The sequence below is a fragment of the Sinocyclocheilus grahami genome, unplaced genomic scaffold (assembly GCF_001515645.1).
Source record: "Sinocyclocheilus grahami isolate Dianchi unplaced genomic scaffold, SAMN03320097.WGS_v1.1 scaffold82.1, whole genome shotgun sequence".
Classification (NCBI taxonomy): domain Eukaryota; kingdom Metazoa; phylum Chordata; class Actinopteri; order Cypriniformes; family Cyprinidae; genus Sinocyclocheilus; species Sinocyclocheilus grahami.
In genome coordinates, this window is record NW_015505261.1 from 140,475 (window position 1) to 165,168 (window position 24,694).

The window sequence follows — 24,694 nt, forward strand, 5'->3', positions numbered from 1 at the left end:
CCCAGATTTTTGACTGTAGAGGAAGTAACCGTACATCCGTCTAGTTGCAAATTGTAATCCACGAGATTCGGTGTACTGTCTTTTGGTCCAATAAGTAATATCTCTGTCTTGTCTGAATTTAATAGGAGAAAATTATTGGTCATCCAATCTTTTACATTAGCACACTCTGTTAGCTTAGATAATTTAGAAGTTTCATCTGGTCTTGTTGAGATATATAGTTCATCAGCATAACAATGGAAACGAATTCCGTATTTTCTAATAATATTACTGTGGGGCAACATTTATATTGTAAATAGCAGAGGGCCTAGGACAGATCCTTGTGCTACTCCATACTTTACTGGATTTAATTGAGATGATTCCCTGTTTAAATAGACAAAGTGATAGCAATCGGAAAGGTAGGATCTAAACCATCTTAAAGCCTGCCTGCCCTTGAATACATGTATAGTTTTGTAATAAAATCTATGAATATGTCATGATCTATAGTGTCGAACGCAGCACTAAGGTCAAGTAAAACTAGCAATGAGATGCAGCCTTGGTCTGACGCAAGAAGCAAGTCATTTGTAATTTTATCAAGTGCAGTTTCTGTGCTATGATGGGCCCTGAAACCTAACTGAAATTCTTCATAGATATCTTTTTTTTTTGCAGGAAGGAGCACAATTGATCAGACACAACTTTTTCTAAAATTGTAGACAAACGGAATTGGATTTGAAATGGGTCTGTAATTTGCCAGTTCACTAAGATCTAGTTGTGGTTTCTTAATAAGAGGCTTAATAACTGCCAGCTTGAATGGTTTTGGGATGTGACCTAGAGATAACGACGAGTTAATAATATTGAGAAGCGGTTCTTCTGCTACAGGTAACAACTCTTTCAGTAATTTAGTGGGTACAGGATCTAATAAACATGCTGTTGGTTTAGATGCAGTGATGAGTTTATTTAGCTCTTCCTGTCCTATAGTTGTAAAGCACTCTTTGCGAGGGTGGGGACTGAAACCTGAAATTCTTCATAGAGATAATTTTTTTGCAGGAAGGAGCACAATTGATCAGACACAACTTTTTCTAAAATTGTAGACAAACGGAATTGGATTTGAAATGGGTCTGTAATTTGCCAGTTCACTAAGATCTAGTTGTGGTTTCTTAATAAGAGGCTTAATAACTGCCAGCTTGAATGGTTTTGGGATGTGACCTAGAGATAACGACGAGTTAATAATATTGAGAAGCGGTTCTTCTGCTACAGGTAACAACTCTTTCAGTAATTTAGTGGGTACAGGATCTAATAAACATTCTGTTGGTTTAGATGCAGTGATGAGTTTATTTAGCTCTTCCTGTCCTATAGTTGTAAAGCACTGCAGTTTATCTTTGGGCGCAATGAATAAAGCTGAATTACAAGACGCTGTTGATTCTACATTTGTTACTGTATTTCCGATGCCATCATTAAAGAAATTCATAAAGTCATTACTGTTAAACTGTGAGGGAATATTTAGATCAGGTGGCATCTAGTTATTTGTTAATCTAGCCATTGTGCTAAATAAAAACCTTGTATTGTTTTGGTTATTTTCTATGAGTTTGCGGATATGCTCAGCCCTGGCAGCTTTTAGAGCCTGTCTATAGCTGGACATACTGTTTTTCCATGCAATTCTAAAAACTTCCAAGTTAGTTTTTCTCCATTTGCGTTCAAGATTACGACTTCCTTTCTTGAGAGAATGGGTATTGCTGTTGTACCATGGCGCAGTACGTTTTTCTCTAACCTTTTTTAATTTGATGGGGGCAACAGCTTCTAGTTTCTAGCTTCAAGATAGTGCCCACAGTCATTTCGTCTAGTTCATGTGTATTTATTGGTACAGAGAGCAGTTGATATAATTCAGGCAGTTTATTTGTGGATCTGTCTTTGGTGGTTGGAACAATAGTTCTACCCGGACGATAACGTGGAGCCATATAGTTAATATCAGTAATAGGCAGCATTCACGATACAAGGTAGTGGTCAGTAACATTGTCACTTTGAGGTACTATATCTATATAATTAACATCAATTCCATGCGATATAATTACATTTAGTGTATGATTAAAACGATGAGTGGGTCTGGTTATGTTTTGCTTGACTCCAAAAGAGTTTATTAAGTCTGTAAACGCAAGTCCTAACACATAATTTATATTATCAGCATGAATGTTAAAGTCTCCGGCAATTAGCGCTTTAATCAACATTAACCAATAGGTCTGAGAAGAAATCTGCTAATTCTTTTAGGAATTATATTAGTTTAACAAATTGTGCACTATGTAAAAAGTGTTTTGAGGTCATATTGTGCAAGGAACCATGCAAAAATATGTCATAAAAAATAATTAATAAAAGCTGTTAGTGTTTAACTTCCACTAATTTTCATTTCAGATGAAAGAACAGTGAATTGTATCTATAGTGTAGGATATCAGACCGAATCAGACAATCTAAGATTTGGTCAAAACCGAGTTGAGGCACGAGGAGTCACAAAAATTCCACAGAGGCCCAAGACAACAGGATGTCATAAATCAGACCCTAGCCCTTCTGAAGCAAGCCTAAACCTAAACCCCTGCCACAGAACAGTTTTCAACATTATCACAAAAGAACACATTGACAAGTCCAAGGAGATTGTCAATTTTGGGGCAAGTTATCAAGAATAATGGTCAAAAGAGATGCACAGCGTGACCGCCACATGGAAACATGTGACAGTGATCACAAGCTTCGGATTGACTTTTCCCTCCACATCACGAGACCGAACAGACTGAAATTCCTTATGAGAGAACTCTTAATCTCTGGTCTTCATACATTCACAGAATGGCACGGAAACTGCCTTTCCATGCACCTAAATGACACTAAAAGGACTCGAGCAACTAACCATTGCTACATATCTAACCCCATATCATGTATCTAACCCACAGTCTCAGTGATCCGCCGTAAAACAGTGATTCTGTCCTAATTCCCTTGCATATTAATGGTGGAGTTCCCTTTAAAATCTTAAATGATTCCCTTTGAGCTAAATTATTGACCTGTTTCCCTTACAGTTATTGGTGGAGAATGCGGGCAGATTAACCTAATTTGTGAGCAAAAAGCCAAGTTATTTCATATTTTCATTGCCGCGGATTAAAGACGAATGATTACATCTCATTTGTGCTTCTTGCAGGAGTTCTACCTGAAATGTGCTGCCCACCCTACCTGTGATAATGACACTTCAGCAGCACTGGACTTGATAATGCCCAACACACGCAGAGTGCCCTGCATCGCCTGCACTGACATCATGTGAGTAGCTCTTGGTTTTTCCCATGTGTCTGTAGCTAAACCCATTATAGAGGTCGAAATGTGTCTACACAACAATGAACTAATCAGACCGTTCATTACAACATTAATCTCACCACATCCTAAACAAGCCTGATGCAATAAATCAACAAACGATAAAAGCTTTTGTCCTAACCAGCCACGATTACAAACAATGCTATTAGTTGCTTGGTTTCTATTAGGGCTGTGAAATTGATTAAAACCTATAAATAAAAACCCGCAGCTACAAATATATATAGCTACACATTAAATCCCCAAATTAATGTGTACTGGAAAAAATGTTAACACTGGAGGGAAAAAAACATCAAAGATTATCAGAATAGTTTTTACAATAAAATTCTTTTTTGAAGAAGTATTTCAGTCTTTCTACGTTTGTGAAATTTACTATCAGTTATAAAATGTACTATCAATTTGAAAATTGAAAATTGTTTTTTTCAGTGTAAGGATTTTCTTTGAAACAATTTTCACACATTTCACAAACAATTACAAATAAATGACAAGTAACGTATATTTTTTATATTTTAAAAAATATATTACATTTAAAAAATATTTAAATAATCATTTTGTGACGAGTGGGGCGGGGCCGAGAGCCGTGGGAACGGAGCGAGGCTGGTGGAGTAATTGCTAATGCGCGACACCTGCGCCATTCACCGGTCTCGAGTCCCACGGAGGAGCTCCAGAAGGATAAAAGAAGGAGTGACAACAGTGTTGGACGAGAGAAGTCCAGGCCTGGTCCTGCAATAACTCCACCGGCCTCGCTCCATTCCCACGGCTCTCGGCCCCGCCCCACTCGTCACACATTTGTTTATTGGGATAAAAAAATATTTTTACTTAATTGCAGAGGTGGGACCAAGTCATTGTTTTGCAACTCACAAGTAAGTCTCGAGTCAAGACGGGCAAGTCCAAGTCAAGTTGCAAGTCCTCAACTTTAAGCTTCAAGTCCCAAACAAGTCATTAGTGCTATTTGCCCAAACGAGTGTCCATGTATTAATTACTAGAGTAAATTTAAAGTCATTAATACTGTGGTCTATATAGTAAGTATATTTATAAAGATATAATTACTAGTGGCGTTTCATTCAGTAATGAATCATTATCTGTAAACAAATATAGGCTTAAGTGAATGAATAATTTCTTTTAAGTCCACTTTCATTTATTAATGATTCAGTCATTTTAATGAATCGATTGAGTCAAATATTTAATAACTTGCTAATATGTAATACAGATGCTGAATTATCGCCACCTACTGACGTAGGTCTATAAAACCTCTATGGCAGGCTACTTCAAGTCTTAAACTGATACATTGATACAGAATGTTAATTACTGGGCAAAGAGATACTTGAAATGAAGCAGAAAAGTAAATAACAATAGTTATAATATATAAAAATGTTAAATAAAAATAAGAAACCATCAGTGAATGGGTTTAAAAGATGGATTAGATGATGTGTTTTCTTCAACAAATATCGATAATAATTATTCAAATTTCATGCTGTCACAGAGACAAGAGCAATAATGGTTATAATGATGGTGCTGCACTGTCTTTGTTATTTTTCATTCAAAATAAAATGTTATTATTTTAGTAATTCTAGGGGTTCAGTTAATATGTCGAGTTTATGAGTTATATGTCGACCTAAGTAGCCTAAACCAAACATGTCTGGCACCACACCGTTCACTATATCAGGTTTACGAAATGAGGCATGCAAAGTTATTCATGGCAAAACTGTAGTTATTCAGATACACAAATATAGCCTATGTAAGTAAATGTATTTTGCGTTTTAAACAAGTTCATAATGATCACAGTTGATGGCTTAGTTTAGGGGCTATTGTGCGCTATGTAGCCTAAAGCCTGTCAGATTTACAACACATTAATTCATCCATTTCTTCTGAAAGACAAGAAAGTGAGTGGCTGGTAAACAGGAAGAATAGAGTGAACTTTATATGTAGGCTACATACAAGCGTTTCACATGAAACAAAAAATGTAATTATGTTTGAAAGGTTTAGCCTATTATTAGGCTACTGCTGTTTCAATATGCATCAGTTTCTTCTTCTTCTTCTTCTTCTTCTTCTTCTTCTTCTTCATCTTATAAGTAGTATACATTTACATTTAGTCATTTAGCAGACGCTTTTATCCAAAGCGACTTACAAATGAGGACAATAAAAGCAGTTAAAACTAACAAAAGAGCAACAATATATACAGTAAGTGCAAATGACAAGTCTTGGTTAGCCTAACGCAGTACACACATCAAGGTCACAATATATATATTATACACACACACACACAAAGAAAAACAAGTAGATAGAATAGAAAAAATAGAAAGCTAGTGTTTTTTTTGTTTTTTTTATAAAAAAAGAAGATAAATATAGATAAAGTAGAATTAAAATAGAATAGAAAGTGCTAGAGTTAGAGGGTCAAATAAAGGAGTATATAGTGTAGTATATAGTGATTGTGTATTTTAAATATGTGTATTTATCATGCGACTCGAGTCCACAACTCTGCTTAATTGCAAACTGAATGTGATGTTTTTAGACACTTCAAAGTTAATTCCAATTAAATTAAATGTATTATATTTTACATTTATATTAAATGCTATTAGCTGAATTTTAGAGTGCCTTTTTGATTGACTTAAGTAAATTTTTATACTCTGTCATTTTATAAGTACTTCTATTATTTTTGAACTATAGTTTGTGTATGATAAACTAAAGTATACTTTAATTTCATTTATACTGAAACTTGCATATGATGTATTTAAATATATTTGTAATTACACATTTACTATGATGCAATTCAGTACATATATTAACTTTAAAAGCAATAATCTTTATGCGCATTTTGGAATATTACATAAAAAAAGCTGGATGGAAACACCAAGGTGTGGATAAATTCTAAAAACGTGCATAAAAAAACTTGGAGATAAACTTTTTGAGTAGGATAAACTTTTTATCCGATAAGAAAAAATGCACATAAACTATGATGGAAACACAATTACGGAATAAATTCCACCAAGCGCATCAAAAAAGTCATGTGACTTTGCACAATGGGACGGGATAACTTGACTAACCAGCAGACTGATCTCGTTGCACAGCATCTGAAATGTTGTTTTGATTGTTCTGAAATGCCTGAGCAAATCTGTCACCAAAGTATTTCTGTATAATTGTCTTACATGACAAACACCAGACATCCACCTCCGAAAGCAATGACAGCATTTATTATGTTTCGTTTGCTTGCTCTGAGGCACAAGTAATTCATCTTATATGAAAATTATTATATTCAGTGGCTTCTCCTACTTTTCTTAGTGATATTTAGTGCCAGTTTATCAGGAAGTGATGATTTTGTTCTTTTTGACGAGTTGGATGGAAATGGTGCTTTATTCGCAAATGTTTTATACGATATTTCAGTTTTGCGCATAAGTTAAATTCACATCTTTGGATGGAAACATAGCAGACAACGACTAGATGGGAAAAGTAACTTTCTAAACAAGTTCAAAACAAAAAAAGTTTGACAGAGCAGTTTGGAGACTTTATGATTGATCCATCAGTTAGAAAAGATGAAATACATGCAACACATTGTACAAGTAAACTAAAGATTGATAGAAATATTCTGAAAGACATGCTGCTCGTACTCCTGAACCTACATGCGCCTCCTGCTGTGCGGCCCTTCAATCAACAGTGGCCATGTTTCCGGAAAGAATGGACGTTAAAGTCCCCATGAAATCAAAATTAGTATCAATATGTTAGTCTTAAGGTTATCTATAAGGCAGTGTGCTCCAAAACAGTGACAAAATTCGCATTTAGAAGATATAAGCATTCAAAGCTTGCAGTTCGTCACTTCCGCCAAAACGGCTCAACGATTTTTATGACATAACATTGTACTTCAGCTTCTCATCAAACTTTCTGTCCAATCAAATGCTCTCTAGAATCCGAAGCGCCCGCCCCCTATACACTATAAAATAGATGCTGAAATCGGTCACTTGTCCACAGAATTAGTATTTTCTGTACAGTGAATGGCACGTAGTGCACTATATAGGGGACAGGGAACGATTCAAACAGTGTAAATATGCTTTCCACGGAGGAAAAAAATAAGTCTGGTTTGGCGCTGTGTCACGCTAACCACCGCACCGCACACACACTCTGCTCCGGTCCAGAGACACGATAGCACGGAGCGGATCACATGCGCGAGTCGGCACAGACCACAAAATGTATCAGAGCTATTTGAATTCTACACAGAATGCTATATTTTATAGCTATATGAATGAGATTGTGGCTGGCATACCCTGTCAAATGCGGCTTTACGGAGCTCAACGGCTCTAAACGGCTCTAGCCCAAGCTATGATATAAATGAACGCTATTGGCTATTTTAAAAAGGAGGCGGGGCTGCTTGATATGGCCCTGTCATCCTGTTTTAGTTAAAATTACGTTAACACATAGAGTAACGCTGCGTGTTTCTAAGCATTTCAGGGGACCTTTAAGTGTGTCCTGCCAATGAAGGTCAGCTATCAGCGCGGTGGTTCTGCAGAAACGGTCCTACCTGCTGCTCTCGCACGGAGGGTCGGTCGGGCGGGCGCCGAGCGCCTGGAGAAACCAGACAATGGAGCCCAATCACCAACAACCACTATTCAAATCAAGGACTGATTGAAGTAGCGCTGCAATTACCTTCCTGAGTAGAGCTTTGTTTTTCCACTGTCCTCCACTCCACTCTTCTTCCTCCTCCGAGATCTCCTCCGTTTGTTTAAAAGGGCACCGACAAGGACGTGGCCAGTCTCTTACAATAGAAGCAGGAAAGAGGGGTCAGAGAGGTGGAACATGGTGTTAGCAAGTTGACTTCCAGTCAAGTGAGTCTGTGTTTGAGAGTGAAAGGGGACTTCTGGAGAAATGGAAAGAAAATTGTCATGAGATTTCAGACGGCTGTTTCTTTGCTTACTACACTAAAGTATCAAGGGTCTTTGAGATCATTTGAAGTTTTCTGAAGGTATTGAACAAGCGACATATCTAAACAAGCTCTCTATCCGCCTCCATTTTCCCTGAAGCCCTCTCCTCATCAGAATCTCATGAAAACCCTCTAGATCATATTTCACCCCAAAATCTAAATCAGAAAACTCTTATTTTGGACCATTACATTTAATTACATTGTGCCATTATTTTCATGACTGTTTAGCATGTTCCCTTCAAAAATTCTCATTGCCATAATGCAAAAAAAAAAAAAAAAATCTTTAAATTGTTAAATTACATCGTGAATTGTAGTAGGTTTTTTATTGGTAGTTGACTTTTTTTATTGGTAGATTTTTAGTTAAAATGGTTATGAATGTTTAAGAAGTGTATTCACCATTTTTGCTTTTTTGCCATCACCAGGTCATTTTAAATGGTCTTGCAATGTGATTAAAGATTTTCTTTTTTAGTACAAGTATGAGTATTCCATGTCATGAGCCCATATTCTTAGTTTAAGTTTTTTTGTGGTAAAATGTGACCTGGACATGTTTTTTTGTGACAAATTTCTTGTGGCAAATTTCTGCTTTTCCATAAGTGTTTCCTGCTGTCAGAGAGTGAATCTGCATTTTCATTCAGCCCGTCTGCTGTTTTTATTCAGACCAGTGTGAAACTCGTCCAATATTTTTTTATGCGTCAATGCAACATACATGTTAACCAGGCTTTTATTGCTCATATAGTGTGATATGAAGCTCATACTCTCATACTCAAGGAGGAAAATAAACCTCAGTTTTATTCAGAGGCCCAAACTGTGCAAAAATATGCAATTTGGTGGAGATGCTGATATTTATATGGCCAATAAATAAGATGTAGCATGTAATCATTGAGATATTTACAGTATAACAGACTTGCATAAAATGCATATAAATATCAGTTGTCAATCTTTCCCATTATTATGTCTTAGTAAGATGATATTTAAGTGTCTGCTCAACAGATATGTTCTAATTGGCTGTGTGATTGTATAACAGGAGGTGAACATCACAGCATTGTTGCTGTCCACACTGAAAGCAACAATGCTGTGATGTTATACAATCACATCACACTGAAAGCAACAATGCTGTGATGTGATTGTATAACATCACAGCATTGTTGCTTTCAGTGTGGACAGGCATTATTGCTGGAAACTAGTAGTACTTCTCCTGTAAACACTTTTATAATATGATGAGGAGTTGTGTAACTGTAGACTGTAAGTGTGACTCAGGCCTCACCATGTCTTCCAGGACTCCAGTACTGGTGTTTCAGTGTGCCGAGCGTCACGTGATCTGCCTGGAGTGCTTCCACCTGTATTGTGTGACCAGACTCAATGAGCGACAGTTTATCCAGGAGCCGCTGGTAGGCTACTCTCTGCCCTGCGCAGGTAAACATACCGAAAGTGTTCTCCGATTTGAATGGCTATTAGTGTGTGTGTGTGCACAGGCTGCTGTGTTTGGCAGTGATTGATGGTAGTGTGTTGGTGGCTGCAGTGAAGAGGAGATACTATCAAATTGTTCTTCTTCACTCTCTCACATACACATACTCTCTCTGGGCCCTCGCCGTGCCCCTGTTGGCCCACCACATCCGTTAATGCCACCTGCTAATGGGGCTCCGGGGAGAAGCATTGACCCCCTATCAGCCAGAACACCCCACCAATCTCTCACACGCTGTATTTCTCTGTATCTACCGCTGTCTTGCCCTTGCACTCCTTCATTTGTTTCGCTGCTTTCTCCTCCTTTCGTTTTCTGTTTCACTGATATTTTTTGTCTCATTTTGTGCTCTCAGTACAGTCTTGCTTTGGCTGCAGCCGGTAAAGACCGAATGTGCACATCTCACTCTGGGTAGAAATTAGAGGTCGACCGATAGTGGATTTTGCCGATACCGATAGCTAGGTTGGACCACACTGGCCGATACCGATTAATTAACCGATAGTTTTAAAATTGATACTGAACAAAAACTAAAATAGTGCTTTATTAACAAAAACCGTACTGAACCATACTAGTAGTAGTAGTAAAAAAAATAATAATAATAGTAATAGTAAATGTTGAAATTAACACACTCTAACAAGGAACAATACTTATACAGCTTTCATTAATCTTAATGCTACAAATGGACTCTTATTTTAAAGTGTTACCATTTAATTTTAACTGTCATGCTTAAAGATGCACATCTTTAAATGTATACACAAAGGCTATAGCATTAAATTATATACATATGGATATTGTATGTATACTCACACTTTAACTTCTATTCTTGAACACTTGAAGCGCGACCTACATTATAGCTCTATAAATGAAGCACACAGACTTTATTAGAGCCACAGAAAGACAAACGTTTGCTGAAAATGCACAATACACAATTCATTATGTACATTAACAACGATTCGGGACCAATATAATGAAAACTATGTGAATGGTCCTCTGTGGCGCGGCAGGATTTTCTGTCGGCTGCATTTAAATCCGCGTCTGAAGTTTCTCGCTCTGTTCACCGTGCAGTATCACGTGTCTAAACAAATAGCACGTGCTGTCAGTGATTTCAACCACTAGAGGCCGCTCTCGCACAGTGTAATGACAGCAGACCCTTCTCAGCCGCTCCAGTAATGGACGCAACCCGGAAAACTATCGGCGTGGATTTTTGACGATAACCGATAGTTCCAGCAATCAACTATCAGTGCCGATTAATCGGCAAAACCGATACATCGGTCAAACTCTAGTAGAAATGGGAGTCTTTGAGACTTTAGTAATTCAGGTTCTGATTCCAAATCCACCTAATAATTGCAGGTACTTGTGCTTTAAAAAAAAATTTTTTAATTAGAATAATTAATTCTGGTGATTTTTTTTTCTTCTAACATAATAATCAAAAATACTACACATACGTTTTGGTAACATTTTAATGCTTTAGATTTTACATTTTTGGAGATGGAGAAATGCGTTGCATTCATACAAAGATCTCCTGGAGCTCAAACATACTCTATGCACTCGATTACAAAGCATTTAAAGCCGTTGGTGGTGGTTTAAAATATCTGATGGATGAACTCATGGCTCGGTTGAATTCATTTAATGCTGGTAACTGTGATAAAACTTCCCAGTGTTATGGACGCCGCCATCTTTGAGCTTGTCAGTATCAGTATGGTTACTTGATTAGAATAAGGTTGTGACTTCAGCTCTTTATTCATACAGATTGGTATTCAAGCAACTACTTTAATCTTTAAACATTCCCAAACAGTGACCGTGAATGCAGTCATCATGAACGTGTATTACTGATACTTTTATTACCTTTTCATTCTTGGCACATTATTATTTATAAAGCAAGTGTTCTTATGAGATTTATACACTGCAGCTCAAAAGTTCGGGATCAGTAGGATTTTTTTTTGTTTTTTGAAGAAGTCTCTATTGCTCATCAAGGCTGCATTTATTTGATCAAAACTACAGAAAAAAAACGTAATATTGTGAAATATTTTTACAATTTAAAATAACTGTTTTCTATGTGAATGTACTTTAAAATGTAATTTGTTCCTGTGATAAAAGCTGAGTTTTCAGCATCAATACTCCAGTCTTCAGTGTCACACATGATCCTTCAGAAATCATTCTAACATGCTAATTCATAATCATTGATTGAAACAGTTGTGCTGCTTAATATTTTTTTGGAATCCTTTTGTCAGGATTATTTGATGAATAAAAAGTTAAAAAGAACAGCATTTATTAAAAATAGAAATCTTATGTAACAATAGAAGTCTTTCTTTACTATCATTTTGTATCAATTTAGCACATCCTTACTGAATAAAAGTATTAATTTATTTTTTTTTTAAAGAAAAATGAAAATGTACTGACCCCAAACTTTTGAACAGTAGTGTATATTGTTACAAAAAATGTATATTTTAAATAAATGCTGTTCTTTTTAACTTTTTGTTCATCAAAAAATCCTGACAAAAGTGTCACAGGTACCAAAAAATATTAAGCAGCACAGCTGTTTCCATCGATGATTATGAATTAGCATATTAGAATGATTTCTGAAGGATCATGTGTGACACTGAAGACTGGAGTATTGATGCTGAAACGTCAGCTTTGCATCATAAGAATAAATTACATTTTATAATGTATTAAAGTAGAAATCTGTTCTTTTAAATTGTAATAATATTTCACAATAAGTATTCAAACTGTTTTTACTGTATCAAATAAATGCAGCCTAGATACAACAGACAGACAGACAGACAGACAGACAGACAGACAGATAGACAGATAGATAGATAGATAGATAGATAGATAGATAGATAGATAGATAGATAGATAGATAGATAGATAGATAGATAGATAGATATAGACTCAGGCATATGTGTGTGAGTGTGTGTGTGTGTCTGTCTGTCTGTCTGTCTGTGTGTATGTGTTTGTTTGTGTGTGTGTGTATTTGTGTTATTGTTGTGACGGCGTGTTTTTGTGGCCATCTATCTCTGTGTGTGTTGCTGCAGACTGGAGATTGTGTAGAAAGGTCAGACATCATCCTCAAATGCCATTTCCACTTTTAAACAACTTTCAGCAGTCCAGCCAAAACACGCTTGTCCAGAAGGCGCAGATGAAAGAGACCAGTCACATCCACGAAATGTGAAGGAATGATCGTCTGCTTCCGATAAACACAATTGTGTGAGCTCAAGAAGCTTTTTCTCTAAAAATCCAGCGGAAGCCAGCACACCTATAACCTTCTTTTGAAATGAGCTTTAACATAACACCATATTACAAGCTGACCTCAAAGGCACAAAATCTCTGCTTAACATTTAGTCACACACCTTCAATGGAGGATAGCGCATAGCATCCTGTGCAGGGTGCGAGATCTTCTCCTCTTCTGTTGGGCTGTGTGAATCATTAGCATTAAGAACAAGTTGAATTTTTCTGATGCAAATGTGCTGGAAATTACAGCAGTAATTTGGGCGGTAATGTACCGACGCTTGCTGCTAAACTGAATCACGGCATTATGTTGAATGGGTCACACTGCAGCATGACAAAACAAATTTTCTGTGATCTTTTGAAACAAGAGTTAGTTGTACTATGTAAACATGCTCTACTGAAATATACAGAACTCAAAACGTCCTCCAAATTCCAAAAAAAAAAAAAAAAACTGCAAAAATGTTCTTTCTCAGTTTTATTTTTCAAAAGGTCCCCAATCGTTTCAGCCTGATCTTAACTATTTAAGTGGATCATTTCAGCAGATTGTTTTATAAACCTGTCACAATGACATACAGGTTTTGCAAAGAGTTTAAATAAATTAAAAACTGATGTAACCACTGTAAAAAAAAAAAAAACATAATTACTATAATATAATATATAATAACCACATTTTTCACGTTTGTGTGCTGTCAGATTTAGGTTTTAGAAACAGTCTATCGGCGTTATTCTGTCATGATTTTTAGTAAAGTTGTTTATTTGGCTAATTATACTCATTGACTTAAAATAAAGAATTGTCAGTGTCATTCTAGCTCCCGTTACAAGAATCAGTTGACTCTCAACAGGATGACATTGACAAGTTGCTATCTAATATAACATCCAGATTTTTGACTGTAGAGGAAGTAACAGTACATCCATCTAGTTGCAAATTGTAATCCAAGAGATTCTGTGTACTGTTTTTTGGTCCAATAAGTAATATCTCTGTCTTATCCAAATTTAATAGGAGAAAATTATTGGTCATCCAATCTTTTACATTTTTAACACACTCTGTTAGCTTAGATCATTTATAAGTTTCTTCTGGTCTTGTTGAGATATATAGTTGAGTTTCATCAGCATAACAATGGAAACTAATCCAGTATTTTCTAATAATATTACCAAAGGGCAACATGTATATTGAAAATAGCAGAGGACATAGGACAGATCCTTGTGGCACTCCATATTTTACTGGTGATAATTGAGATGACTCCCCATGTAAATAAACAAAGGGGTAGCGATCGGACAGGTATGATCTAAACCATCTTAAAGCCTGCCCTTGAATACCTGTATAGTTTTGTAATCGATCTATGAGTATGTCATGATCTATAGTGTCGAACTCAGCACTAAGATCAAGTAAAACTAGCAATGAGATGCTGCCTTGGTCTGAAGCAAGAAGCAAGTCAATTGTAATTTTAACAAGTGCCGTTTCTTTGCTATGGTGGGGCCTGAAACCTGAATGAAATTATTCATAGAGATTTTTTTTTGCAGGAAGGAGCACAATTGAGCAGACACAACTTTTTCTAAAATGTATTTTCTATTAGTTTGTGGATATACTCGGACCTGGCAGCTTTTAGAGCCTGCCTATAGCTGGACATACTGTTTTTCCACGCAATTCTAAAAACTTCCAAGTTAGTTTTTCTCCATTTGTGCTCAAGACTACGAGTTTCTTTCTTGAGAGAATGGGTATTGCTGCTTCTGGCAACAGCTTCTAATGTATTAGAGAAGATAGTGCCCATATTGCTAGTAATTTCGTCTAGTTCATGTGTATTTATGGGTACAGAAAGCAGCTGAGATAAATCAGGCAGGTTATTTGTGAATCTGTCTTTGGTTGCTGGAACAATAGTTCTGCCCAGACGATAACGCAGAGCCAATACAGTTAATATCAGTAATACGCAGCATGCACGATACAAGGAAATGCTCAGTAACATCATTACTTTGAGGTACGATATCTATATCAGTAAGATCAATTCCATGCAATATCATTAAATCTAGCGTATGATTGAAACGATGAGTGGGCCCGGTGACATTTTGCTTGACTCCAAAAGAGTTTATTAGGTCAGTAAACGCAAGTCCTAATGCATCATTTGTATTATCAACGTGAATGTTAAAATCTCAGACAATTAGCGCTTTATTAACAGTAACCAATAGGTCTGAGAGGAAATCTGCAAATTCTATTAGGAAATATGTATACGGCCCTGGTGGTACACAGTAGCCAGAGCAAGAGATACGATAGATTTATTTTGCATATCTGACAGTGTAACATGAAGCAGAAGTATTTCGATTGAGTTAAACCTGTATCCTGTCTTCTGAGTAACATTGAGAATATCACTATATATTGTTGCAACACTGCCGCCACGACCAATCTGATGGGGCTCATGCTTATGCCAAATTCATGTAGTTTACAAACTGGCTTTCAAACTCAAACATGACAAAAAATTGCTATAAAAAAAATTATATATATATATATATATATTATAAAAGTAGTCCACAAATTCGCTCTCAAACTCAAAAATGACAACAACAAAAAACATCTGTATAAAATGACAAAGTAGTATTATAAAATTAATCTACAAATTGGCTCTTAAACTTAAAAATGACTGACACAAAAAAGGTTTAAAATGACAAAATGGTATTATAAAAGTAGTTCACAAGTTGGCTCTTAAACTCAAAAATGACCCAAAAAGTCAAGTCAAGTCAAGTCACCTTTATTTATATAGCGCTTTTAACAATACAGATTGTGACAAAGCAACTGAACAGCATTAATTAGGAAAATAGTGTCAATAATGCAAAAAAACGATGAGTGGGCCCGGTGACATTTTGCTTGACTCCAAAAGAGTTTATTAGGTCAGTAAACGCAAGTCCTAATGCATCATTTGTATTATCAACGTGAATGTTAAAATCTCAGACAATTAGCGCTTTATTAACAGTAACCAATAGGTCTGAGAGGAAATCTGCAAATTCTATTAGGAAATATGTATACGGCCCTGGTGGTACACAGTAGCCAGAGCAAGAGATACGATAGATTTATTTTGCATATCTGACAGTGTAACATGAAGCAGAAGTATTTCGATTGAGTTAAACCTGTATCCTGTCTTCTGAGTAACATTGAGAATATCACTATATATTGTTGCAACACTGCCGCCACGACCAATCTGATGGGGCTCATGCTTATGCCAAATTCATGTAGTTTACAAACTGGCTTTCAAACTCAAACATGACAAAAAATTGCTATAAAAAAATTATATATATATATATATATTTTATAAAAGTAGTCCACAAATTCGCTCTCAAACTCAAAAATGACAACAACAAAAAACATCTGTATAAAATGACAAAGTAGTATTATAAAATTAATCTACAAATTGGCTCTTAAACTTAAAAATGACTGACACAAAAAAGGTTTAAAATGACAAAATGGTATTATAAAAGTAGTTCACAAGTTGGCTCTTAAACTCAAAAATGACCCAAAAAGTCAAGTCAAGTCAAGTCACCTTTATTTATATAGCGCTTTTAACAATACAGATTGTGACAAAGCAACTGAACAGCATTAATTAGGAAAATAGTGTCAATAATGCATTAGTGTAAGCGAGATTAGCGGCAACCACGCTGGCGATGCTAGCGGGCTATATGCTAATAGCGGACTCGGAAGTCAAAAATAGAACTAGTGCTAACAAAGCGCTCTGATTGTTTTTGTTGTAGAATACGATAGGGGATATATTCACATGTTATAAAACTGAAAAAGGATGGTGTATAAAATTTATTTTAAGATAAAAAATTAGACGACAAAGAATTAACTTGACGGAGCTCAAACCACACGGCAGCAACAAACAGGAAAAAGATTCTATAAAATGACAAAAAAAAATTATTATAAAAGTAGTCCACAAATTGGCTGGCAAACTAAAAAATGACAAAAAGCAAGATCTGTATAAAATAGTATAAAGTAAAAAAATCTAAAATTAGTATTATAAAATAATTATAAAAGTAGTTCATATGACTTGTTTCAAGTCTTCTGAAGTCATACAATCATTTTGTGTGAGGAAAAGACTGAAATATAAGTTCCAATAAGTTCCTATTTGTGAACAATTAATTTACTTGAGTTGGATCTTCTTAATGATTTGCTCACAAATCAGATGGATCCTGTTCTCAAGTTCACTTCCTTTTTTATTGTATGGAAAGGAAAAATGCCAAATTCCCTTGGAACAACATTACATTAACTTTTGGATGAACTGAAGTTCTTTAAGGTGGTATGGCAATTTAAAATGTATCTATTTACTAAATGCGATTCATGTATACTTACATGTTGCTTATTCCGTCGCAACTTTAAACTGAAGAAATGTGTCCGCTATACTGTATGAAAGTTTATCTCATTTTAGATGAAATTACAGTCGTTATATCTTTTACATCTACATACATTATTATTCCTGTCATTATTTCAGGTATGGTAGATGGCCGCCTCCCACGAAAAAATTCACAGGGATGCCCTCTATTACCTGCGGGTCCAGATTTGAGAGTTAACAAAATCTGATCATCCTACTTCTAAAGAAACACACTCTCTCTCTCTCTCTCTCTCTCTCTCTCTCTCTCACACTCACACACACACACACACTTACCAATTCCCAATTTGAGTAAATGTGACTCAGTGAAGGGTTGGCTGCATGTCTCTGTGTGGGCACACTTATCAGACAGTGATACGAGCAGAGTTGCATGTTAACTGGGCTCAGCCGCCGATGGCTAGTGCGACGCTAGATAAGGTGGAATTGCTGCAACACCTGTTGGAGGCAACCTTGACATTTTATCAGCTCAGAAAAATATCCTTAAATACCACAGACTGCCTGCAGCCACTCCTAACACCAGTCAGAGAGTCAACTCGGGAAAAAATCCAACTGAAACTTCTTTGCCGCTCTGTTTGGATCTGGGGACGATTGATGGTCCTTTAGGGATATATATATATATATATATATATATATATATATGTGTGTATATGTTGTATAACTGATTAATACTTCCGCAGGACCGTGCATTGAGTTCGGGAGATTATCATGGAAATCCTGCTTCTGGCCTTTATTAGTATTCATATAAGGATCAATGTCTTTGTCGTATAAATAATCCATGGTAGACTGCTATCCCCTTTAGATGAATAATACTAGAACTTTGTGCACGGTACATCAGTATTCCTGTACGGATGGCGTGATCTAGTGTAAATTTATAGGCCTGTTGGGATTTTTATCAGCTCTTTGCTCTATATATATATATATGTGTGTATATGTTGTATAACTGATTAATACTTCCGCAGGACCGTGCATTGAGTTCGGAGATTATCATGGAAATCCTGCTTCTGGCCTTTATTAGTATTCATATAAGGATCAATGTCTTTGTCGTATAAATAATCCATGGTAGACTGCTATCCCCTTTAGATGAATAATACTAGAACTTTGTGCATGGTACATCAGTATTCCTGTACGGATGGCGTGATCTAGTGTAAATTTATAGGCCTGTTGGGATTTTTATCAGCTCTTTGCTCTGTCTGTAAGTCTGTATGTCTCTGTAAAGGCCTGTGCTGGTCCAGGTGTTCTGGAAGATTTTCTGCAAAGATTAATTTCCCTTCTTACAAAGGGAACAGTGTCGTGAAAATAAAATAAACAATAAAAGTGTCACTCCTTGGATGAAGGAGGGTGGCATTAGAAGGGAATCAAGAAGATAAGGCAAGGGAGAAACACAAGGGGGTCAAGGTTTGGCTGGTTAGCGTGGGCTACTTGGCTCCTTTCAGGGCCTTTGACAAGCATTCACAAGAATCTGTGTATTCTTTATGCAGAGGAAGTGTAGCTAATATTTCACAAATATTTCAGTATAGTAGATGTTTTAGCAGTGCCTTTTTTGTGAAGCATATACAGTTTTTTATTTTTTTGCAATGTTTAGATTAAAAAAAAAATTATAGTACATGTTTTAGTGGTAACTGTTTGCTGTATTTGATGTCACTAGTGAAAAGTCTGGCTCTGTGTTTTTGTTTTGTTTTCCCCTGTCTGTTGTATTTGATGTCACTAGTGAAGAGTTCGGGACTGTTCATGTTTTGTTTTTTGTTGTAGCAGTGTCAGGTTTAGTGTTGTTTTGTTTTGCTTTGCTTTTTGTTTTGTTTTTCCCTCTGCTGTATTTGATGTTATTAGTGAAGCGTTTGAGACTGTGTATTGTTTTTTGTTTTGTTTTAGTTGTGCCAGGTTTAGTTTAGTTGTGTTTTTGTTTTGTTTTGTTTTTGTAGCCTAGATGTTTTATCAGTGCCAGATATTTTTGTTTTGTGTTTTGTTGTATTTGTCAGGAACTGTGTATTCTTGTGGTGCCTTCAGCGAATCCACATCATGGTACCATTTTCCTGCACTTCCAGAGTGATTAGTGATTAGATGAATGGGAATACTAATGGATAGTAATCGGACATATTCTAAACTCTGTTGGACAGTGGCATTCTAGGAGCAGGTTTGGACACCCCTGTTCTAGAGAGAAGCATTTTTGTTTTGTTTTAGTTGTGCCAGGTTTAGTTTAGTTGTGTTTTTGTTTTGTTTTGTTTTTGTAGCCTAGATGTTTTATCAGTGCCAGATATTTTTGTTTTGTGTTTTGTTGTATTTGTCAGGAACTGTGTATTCTTGTGGTGCCTTCAGCGAGTCCACATCATGGTACCATTTTCCTGCACTTCCAGAGTGATTAGTGATTAGATGAATGGGAATACTAATGGATAGTAATCGGACATATTCTAAACTTTGTTGGACAGTGGCATTCTAGGAGCAGGTTTGGACACCCCTGTTCTAGAGAGAAGCGCATTTTATTCTGGCCAAGGACTGTGTACAGTATGTAGACAAAAATAGAAGTGAAGCAACCAGACACAGTCCATTTGGATTCAACTGGACATTTAGGGGCAGGTTAATTTGTTTAATACAGTACTGCATTTATGTTAGTACTGTACATATGATACTACGGTAACGTACATTGTATGCATGGTTCTGATGTTAATTAGTCTGTAGTCCTCCTTCTTGCTAAGGACACCTTTATGTGTTACTATAACTTGAACAGCAAAGCATGGCAATAACAACATATTTAAAGCAATAAAAACATATTTAAAGAAGGATTTAAATTGAGGAGAGTCTGTGAGGATCCCAAACCCACCAAAAGTCCCTAAAAAATAACATGGGAGAAACTAGAATGCTATAAACATAAAACTACATTTTTAATTTATCTATAACACAATGAGATGTTGTTGGTTATTTGTCCCAGTTTTATATGGAATGCTACTTCTGAAAGCTCATGTAAGTGCGCCACATACTGTCTTGCAAATGAATTTACATAGAGCCACTGTGTGACACTGGCAAAGTGGATCCTCATTTTCACCCCACTATAATATTTACTTTATTGTGTTATGTTAGTATGGTTAACATATTTTCTGTGGATATGCAAAAGTAAATAAGTATGAAAGTAGTAATAATAATAATAATAATCAATCAGTTAATCAGTCATTCTTTAAGTTAACGTGGGGGCCCAAAATACTTGACACAATCCGAACATTGACAGCGAATATTGACACAAGGTCATGGGTTTGATTCCTATGTTTTATTTAATATTATTTGCTCCACCAAAATTTGAATCATGTGTGCAATAGCATAAAATACTTGACAAAACAATATAAGGACTGCATCATTTCAGTGTCTTTCAACACTTTTATGTTCCAGTTTTGTGTACAGTTTAGTATTCAGACAGCTGAGTAGCACAAGACAGGAAAGAACCAAATTCATACGGGAAATATCATGAGAGTAGATGGAGTGGAAAATTGCTGACTTTAATTAGTGATATCTTTCTTCTACAACGATTCTCTTGCTCTCACTCTCTTTCTCAGTAGGGCTAGCCTTCAAAATACTGATCTTCTTGATTCAAACATTCACTGTATACGTTTCCACAGTGCATGGTATGGGCTTTGATACAAACAAACCCTAGAATTGCAGCCGTGCTCAGGTACGCCCCTGTTGGCTGAAGGCAAAAGGTTACAGTTTGGCATTGAATAATAAACTTTCTCCCTTCAGACAAATGAGTTACAGTGCTCCGTCAAAGCTTTTCAGCCGTCTTTCTCTCAGTTATACACACACCCACATGGCTCTGTAGGTCGACTGACTTTGAACTTGTGAAGCTCAAAGCCTGGCCTCTGTGGCAGTGGGTGCTTGTTCTTTGTGTTTTATGTATAATGTGATAAAGCGAGCAGGGTTTTGAGGGGCAAACCCAACCGCTGAATAATAGAATGCAAAAAATTCTTAGACTTCCCCGAAATCCATGCCAGTGAAAGATGAATGAAAGAAAAGTAGCTCTTTTATATGATACCTTGGCTCTCTGACTAGCAGCCAGTCATCCAGCTCATGCTGGATTCACACAGATATCGAGGTGACAATGTGACACACTAACATAAGTGAAACACATGCTCATACAGGGCTGTGATATTATCATGATATTCTCCAATATGGCCTATTTGAAGAAATAAAAATGGTTGCAGATTTTTGAACAGAATGTAATGTTCAGTGACAATGATATAGGCTTGTATCGCCCCTGTGAATAAGTAAACGCCCCTTATACCTGGTTGGACAACATTTACTGTAGCAGCAATAACTGCAACTAACACCTAGAGTTTGATTTGATCGGCATATCACTTCTCATATCACAAGTCACACTTGCTTTGATGACAAGTCAATCAGGTCAGTGGCAGCAAGGCATCCTCATATACTCACTGACCACCTGTTTAACTGTTTGTTAATGCAAATATCTAAGCAGCCAATCACAGGGCAGCAACTAAATGCATTTAGGTATGTAGACATGGTCAAGACAATATATCAAACCAAGTGGCTTTTATTCAAAATAATTGAATTATAATTTTTAAATTACAAAACAACAACTTTTTTCTGGTTGTTAAATACACCAACGATGAATTGAAGCTATTCCTGCTTAATCTTTTCAATTTCCAGCTATAACAATATTGCATTGACTGCCGCATAGTAGGTGTCTTATAATTAGAGTAAATCACTGTTAGCTTACCAGGTGTCAACAAACTCCAAACAAATTGCGGAAGATAGATGATGCTATGTGAAGCTAGCATTTGGTCTGCAGGTGTACGATTATCAACAGAGATGATCATTTATCTTTTTACACACACCTGCTGCTTCAAATGTCTTCTAAATAGGTGTATTATCAGTCTAAAGTTGATGGTTTTGATGGTTTTTATTTGCTTCTTAATTATCGTTATCTATCTACATCTCCCTGGGTGCGAACATGTTTGCTTCACGTCATACATCCACAATCTGACTTCAAGTTGTGTTTATTTACTTTTTACTAAAACAGACGTTATAAATTTCAACATTCCAGCATTAGCAGAACATATTTATAAAACCAACACCACCTTAACACCTTGAAATGAGTTTTGAGACAAACTAGCTTCATTTGTTTGCTGATGCCCTTAGTTTGATATTTTGTTTAGAGCCCTGCACGGGCCTCAAATTTAGGCCCTAGCCTGGCCCTAGCCCGTCCTGTGTCTGTTTTTGGATATTTTCATTAAAAAATCTTACATATTGTGCCTTTAAACCTAGATAAATGTGCGCTTTATCCAATAATTTGTGCGAAGAATGGAAGCTAAAGTGCGCTTTCGCTTTGCAGGACATGGAGGCACCAGCGCGATCACTTGCGTTTTTTCAGTGGAAACAACTTAAAATACTCATAAGAGTAATACATAATTCGGAACTGTTAAGGATCTACTTTATTTGTGTGCACTCACAATATCAACACAACGTTGTGCTTTTATAAAATAAAGAAAACAAACATGATGCGCTTTCTGCCGTCTCAGTCTTAAACAGGAGCGCTTCACAAAAATGAACCAAAACTCACAGACATGACAAATATATCTATAGAAAGCATTAAATTACTACTTAACAAACTGAAAACAAAAACTCTTTCATTATAATCATAATCTGTAAATATGCATTTCTCTCTAAAGCCGCGTCCAATGAGGAGATGGCGAGTCAGGATCGGCAACTTCATCCTTGCGACACGAACTCCGAAAACACTAGTTTATTAGTAAATAATTCAAATATCTCCTTACTATTTCCCCCTGAAACATTCATGATAATTACTTTTGCCGGTGCTTTGCGGGAAGCTTTAGCCTATTGCGTGCATTTGAATACAGAACTCTTCGGCTGCGCTGACGGCACGCATGCTCCTGCTGTGGGACACTAAACACCGTCCCAGCCGCTCTTGACAGTCGCGGTAGCATGGTCTCGTGTTGTTTCCACCAGCGTGGCAATTTTTTTCATCAATAATTGATGGATGTGTAAAATATAAAAATAAGGAGAAGCCTAAAACAGGCCCTAGGCCCGGCCCGTGTCTGAACTATGATGTGAAAATTGGCCTGAAGCCCGGCAAGAGGGGTGTATAGGGGCCCGGGCTGAAATGCAGGGCTTTAATTTTGTTATCTGTAATGAAACTATTAAAGAAATAGTTCACCTAAATATGAAAATTTGCTTAAAATGTACTCGCTCTCAGGCCATTCAAGATGTAGATGAGCTTGTTTCTTTATCATGTCAGTACAGATTTGGAGAAATTTAGCGTCACATCACTTGCTCACCGATGGATCCTCTGCAGTGAATGGGTACCGTCAGAGTCCAAACAGCTGATAAAAACATTACAATAATCCACACTCCAGTCCACCAATTAAATTCTTGTAAATCAAAAAGCTTGTAAGAAACAAATCTATCAAGATGTTTTAACTTGAAGCCATTGTTTCCTGCCAAGTCCATAATAACACTTCCTCCAGTGTCAAAATCCACCAGCTCATTTGTTTAGAACAGTTTTGGACTGTTTTCGCTTGTAAATGGTGCTTGATCTGTGAATATTTCTCACCTGACTCAGGAGAGACAACTTTTTCACTGGAGAAAGCAATATAGAGGACTCGTTTTCTTAGCCAGAAGCAACATCTTAATCATTAATTTGTTTCTTACAAACACTGCTTTTCGCTTCACAAAACATTAATTGATAGACTGGAGTCCTGTGGATTATTGTGATGTTTTTATCAGCTGTTTGGACCCATTCACTGCAGAGGATCCATTGGTGAGCAAGTGATGCAATGCTAAATTTCTCCAAATATGTTACAGTGAAGAAGCAAACTCATCTATTTCTTGGATGGCCTGAGAATGAGTAAATTTTCAGCAAATGTTTGTTTTTGGGTGAATTTTGGGGCCACTCTGCACTGACAAACACAAACATATCAGGGAAGGAACCAATCCAGAGCCCTTCCACCAGCATCCTGACAGCAGGCTTCCGAGGAACATGAGATTAATGTTAAAGTGTATGTCGGGCTCCCAACAGTACAGTATGACATTTCAGTTATGCAAGGCTGGTAAGGTTAAAATAGAGACACCAGAAAGACGATTCGTTTGGAAATGGTTTCATCCCAATCAGTTCTGTTACTCTTTCTCTATAGAGTAGATGTTGAGATTGCTGAACTTTGAAGCACCTTATTAGGACACAATGGAAACTGTTTCAACATTAATATGAAGGAAGTGACAATAGGGTTTTCAGTACAGTCTCTTAAACACCAACTCAGGGCCCAATTACTGACAAAAACGAAGCTGACTCACTGACAGCAGGGCATTATGGGCCAGCTAATATAGAGCTGTTGACGTGGAGCTTGCAACTGACACTGAAAACCCGAAACTGTAATGTGTAGCACTTTCTGAAACCCGCCA

At 36.6% G+C, this 24,694-nt stretch overlaps 1 protein-coding gene across 1 annotated transcript in view; it reads left to right on the plus strand.

The window, feature by feature from the left end:
• prkn (E3 ubiquitin-protein ligase parkin) overlaps nt 1-24,694 on the plus strand; it is a 188,194-nt gene that overhangs the window by 114,593 nt on the left and 48,907 nt on the right. Inside the window, exons 5-6 of the mRNA XM_016273888.1 lie at nt 3,149-3,264; nt 9,498-9,634. Coding sequence (XP_016129374.1) covers nt 3,149-3,264; nt 9,498-9,634 — 253 coding nt within the window. The remainder of the gene's footprint in view (nt 1-3,148; nt 3,265-9,497; nt 9,635-24,694) is intronic.